Below are 4900 nucleotides of genomic sequence, written 5' to 3' on the forward strand. Positions count from 1 at the left end.
TTCTACATCACACTGTACAAATTGATACTGGACCAGGATGACTTCCAGACAAATCCTGCTGCTTGAAATGAGGCATCAGGTTTAGTGAGAGCAAACCAGTGCACTCGGTGTAATTAATCCGTTTGACCACAAAGCAGGTGTCTGATCAAACACACACAGATCCAAAATCCAGCCCCTGACCACCAAAATCCTGACTAGGAAATCAATGTAGCTGTGGTACTGGGCGAACCGTCCCCTGTCTTCCTGCTCTTAATCACAGCTTCAACCTGGTTTCTGCAGTGCCAGATAAGTGACTCTGAGGCTTGATAAGATGAAATGAGTGATTGATTGCCTTTTCTAGTGGAACCCCACACTGTCATCAGAGTCTTAGAGCATAAGCATGTCTGTACATTAGCTGAGAGCACCTCCAAATTTCCCGTAGTCCTGCAAACATGATTCATCGTACTCTCTTCCAGGGATGTATTCGCATGAGGGGATATTTTGCTGGATATTTGGGGGAATGTGTGGCAGGATATTTAGGTGGACTTTTGAATTTCTTTGTTTAGGATCCAGTCATGCCATCACAGGAGCCCCCATCAGATGCCAAGAGCGAAGAGGTGGACCTTCCACCAGATGATACAGAGGACACGGACGGGAGTAAGACACTGAAACCATTTTCTTCTTTTTTAACAAGGAAATAGACTTGGGTTCGGTTTATGTCCAAGATATATAATGTTAAGAGCAATGACCGTGCAATGGTTTTGAGATCGCAAAAAAGCAACTCTGAACAGTAACTGTAACTTTATGCAAAATGCTATGGTCTGGTTCTATCAGAATGAAATATTTCTCATCCCCTCATTCTTCTGTATTGTTTTATAACCTTAAGTAGGAAAAGTTCTTGGACATGGATTTGCAGGACACTGCTTATATTACAGCACAAGTATCAAACGACAACAATGTGTCAGTATCCGAGTACTCGACTGAAATGAGTATCCAGTAGGGATAACCTCCTTTTACGTTTTTAAGTGTCAAACAAGTACAGTGAGTCAGTATCCATACTCATAAATATAGCAAGTTTTATTAAATCAACTTGCTCTGTAAATAGTTCTCTAAGGCTACATTCATACAGCAAGCCTTAGCGCTCAATTCTGATTTATTCCTCAGATCTGTTCTCCTTGTTTTATAAATGTGGCCCATTCCAGATACCAATGTGAACAGGTCACAGTCCTGAAGTGACCCGCATGACCAATGTAGATAGAAGTGAGAAAAAAAAAAGCTCACAGACACACAAAAGTCACAGGTTGATCAATGACCAACGTCAAGTATATCCTGCACCTGCATTTCCTGTTAGCATAAATGTTGATTTCTTGTACACTAACCAAGTTTATTATAAAACTAAAACTAGGTGTGAAAAAAAAAATTGTTGTCTAAAAAAAAAACCTTAAGAAAAAAAAGGAAAACTAACTGAAATGTTACAAAACTAACTATAAAATAAATACAAATATAAGGGAGATCAGGGTTACCATGCATCCTGGAAAACCTGGAAATTTAGAGACAAATTTCCAGGCATGGAAACACCTTTCCCTCTTTGACTGTATAAATGAAAAGAATAAAATAAATAAAATACAAATTCTACCTAGTTTGAACTGTTAATTGTGGGCTGTGGCAAAAGTAATGTTACTGTTAGAGGAAAACTGTACTAAAATGTAGTCAATTACGCAGATTACGCAGCAGTAAAATTGGGGAATCAAGCGAATGAATTAAGTGTCTCATAAACTCTGACCAGCAACCTGTGTTGAACCAGAGACACAAACCGGGAATAAAAACTGGAGTTACACGTGTCAATACTAGGCCTGCCTCTAAATTGTATGGCTGTTTGTTTGTGTCTTGTGCTGTCCTGTATTATCAAAAAGGTCCTGGGAGATGTCTTTAGTTTTAGTCTTTGTCAATTTGGCCAAATTTGTTACCATTCTTATCATTGGGGCATGACTGCGATGTGTACATGACTGTGAGTCAGTGTGTTTGTATTGTAACAACTTCTGAACCTCCTCAGTCTTACCCCTGAGATATAGCCCCATATTATAATAAAAAAAACCTATAACTAATACTGAAACTAACAAAAACTAAACTAAAACTAAACACTTTTAAACAATAAAAACTAAACTAAACGAACAAATCCACTCTGGAAACTAACTGAAGCTCAACTGAATTGAAAACAGGCATAGAAACTAGTAAAGAGTAGAAAACCATAATAACTGATACTAAAATGATAAGAAAATGTTTGGAAGAATTTAACGGTTATAGGACGTTTTACTGGAAGTGTAACAATACAAAAACCTCCCAGTAGCATAAAATGTCAGTGCAGAGCCGAGCTGCTGTGGCTTCTTAATGTGACAGGACTCGTCAGTCAGACTCATGATCCTCACTGCTGTATGTTACCAACAGGCTACTGCGCTCTCATTACTCGCTGCATAGCATCATTAACAAACCACTAAAAAGTAGCCATGTTGTCCTCTTTAATTGTCATTTTTGGTGCCATCTGTCAATAGGTGTCACAGACTGTTACCATGGAAACATGGCTTTAGATCAGCGTTAGCATGGGGGAGGTAGAGTGGATAACTTTTAGGCTTAAAAAAAGTTGGCCTGTCAAAATGACACTTCAGAGCAGGCTAAAGTATCTTTGTGAGGCCGGCCACTTTGCTCTGTGCTCTGTGACAGTTAAAATGAGATAAATACATAAATAAACAAAGAGTTTTGAATTGATCTACAAATGGGTATGACAGCAAATCTTTCCTTTCTGGTCCAAAGAAGACACTCATTGTACTGTATGACATGTACACATGTATACAGTATACACACATGGCTACCAGAGTGGGATCAAGGAGGAACCCTCAGGAGCTCTTGATGTAATTCCAGAAGTCCCCGGACAAATGAATAATACAATGGCTACTTTATGACTCTGGTAGCTTCAACTCACATTCACTATCACTACTTATATAACTATGTAACTGTTATCTAACATGACTGCTCTCTGATGGGATCCCATAGAACACAGTCTTTAATCCTATTAAAAGACAAGTGTGAACTGTTGTAGCGGGGTCTGTTTGGGGGTCCCTAATATGAGATGCTCTGGGACCCCTTGTGGATTGACCTAGTTTGGTATTTCCTGTGGATAGCTGGACTTGATTCTGTGTGCACTACCTCCCTCTACTGGCCACAGAACAACATGTTAAATGTGAACGTGCAGATTCACTTCATGTTTGTGAAGACTTGTCATAATTTTGTCTGTTTTTTTTGTTGTTGTTTCAGTACCATTTTTACCGCACAACTGTACAGTGGATAAAACAGAGGATGCAGATACAGAGGTGAGGAGGGCTCTAAATAATTACACATTACTTTGTAATTCATTTAATAGATCATGTATTTTTATTTTTTGGTCTTTTGACTGCAGATGAAATAATATCTCTTTTAAATACAGAAGGCCATGAACATATTTTGGGTTTAATATAATTTGGGAAGCATTGCTACTTTATCATTCGTCTACTTAAAAACTTACATCTAAAACTCAAACCATACATATCTATTCTGAATGCATTATGCAGTACACTCATTCCATTGTGACCTCTACCCCCTCTAGGACATCAAAACAGTAGTGGACGGCATCGATGGCATTAAGCTGTCCCAGGGCCTAACTCTCGGGCTGGGTGACTTCGACCTGATCCGAGTGATCGGGCGCGGCAGCTACGCCAAGGTCCTGCTGGTTCGGCTAAAGAAGAACGAACAGGTGTATGCCATGAAGGTGGTGAAGAAGGAGCTGGTCCATGACGATGAGGTGAGACACTACCTAGGATGTCGAAGATGTAAGACAGGCAGGAAGTGCAGATTCGTTGCTATATGCATGGGACATGGGACGTGGAGTTGATGATGCTGTATGTAGCTCCATAAAAAGTGGCCATGGATACTGTTCACTAAACCAATATTAATATAAATATAACAACAATATAAATGTTAAAGTTTTGTCACAAGCATAAATTAGACGTCCCGATCGGATCTTGTGGCCGACTGAAGCACGTTTTAACTGATGGATTGGTATCGGCTATACTGAGCTATATTAACCTGACCCAATCCTTTTTTTGCGTCAGCTGTCACATGTGTTTTTACTCGCATGGTGCAGAGGTTGTCAACTCACCAGCTCTCCGCCATCTGTCTCTCCTCTGAGCTGCAGAGGCCAGCAAAACACCACCATGGGCAAGGCTGCCTGGCTGCCCCGGCTTGGACCAAAGACAGACAGCGGTTTGGTGGCAAGCTTACAACAAAAAGACAAAAAGAGTAATTCATTGATGTAATCTGCACAAAAGATTTACAGAAAATAAACACTGAACAGAATACAGTTCATTTAGGCAAAGGCTGCACTGAAGCAACAAACACTAAAGAGAAACTCCCCCGAGGCAGCGACCAGACCAAAAACAGAGAAGGTTTGTTATTGTATACAAAAAAAAAAACATTAAGGAACAGCCTGGATGCAGGCAATTTATCTTAATGCAATGCAGAGCTATTCAATTGTCAAGCATATACATTGGATTGATTTTAACAACTTTAATGTAGGCTACTTGAAGTGTGAACTGTGCAACTTTATTGTAGGAAAATACAAGTATCTGATTGGGACTCATTATGGGCAAACATGCGTTGTTGTTAAATGACTTGGCAGGGGCAAATGAAACTTGATTGGGACATCCATATAAATTAGCCTTCTTCTCTGCTGATATCTAAGAGTGCCAGTTCCCAAGATGGCTTAAGTTTTTTATTTAAATTGTAAAAAACAAGTCAGATCTTGACAACTAACCTCATTTGATTTGGACTTGGTCATCTGCCTCGACCAGTTGGGGGGAAGAGTGAGAGAAACAGAGAGAGAGACAGATGT

General features: G+C 39.7%; 1 protein-coding gene across 2 annotated transcripts in view; it reads left to right on the forward strand.

Annotated features, from left to right (window-relative positions):
- LOC118324909 (protein kinase C zeta type-like) overlaps window positions 1-4900 on the forward strand; it is a 132533-nt gene that overhangs the window by 73166 nt on the left and 54467 nt on the right. For both annotated transcript variants that reach the window (XM_035657416.1, XM_035657417.1), the window contains 3 exons: window positions 546-636; window positions 3289-3344; window positions 3617-3811. In XM_035657416.1, the coding sequence (XP_035513309.1) occupies window positions 546-636; window positions 3289-3344; window positions 3617-3811 (342 nt within the window). The remainder of the gene's footprint in view (window positions 1-545; window positions 637-3288; window positions 3345-3616; window positions 3812-4900) is intronic.

Source organism: Morone saxatilis, unplaced genomic scaffold (assembly GCF_004916995.1).
Source record: "Morone saxatilis isolate NCDOM2014 unplaced genomic scaffold, NCSU_SB_2.0 Contig15, whole genome shotgun sequence".
NCBI lineage: Eukaryota > Metazoa > Chordata > Actinopteri > Moronidae > Morone > Morone saxatilis.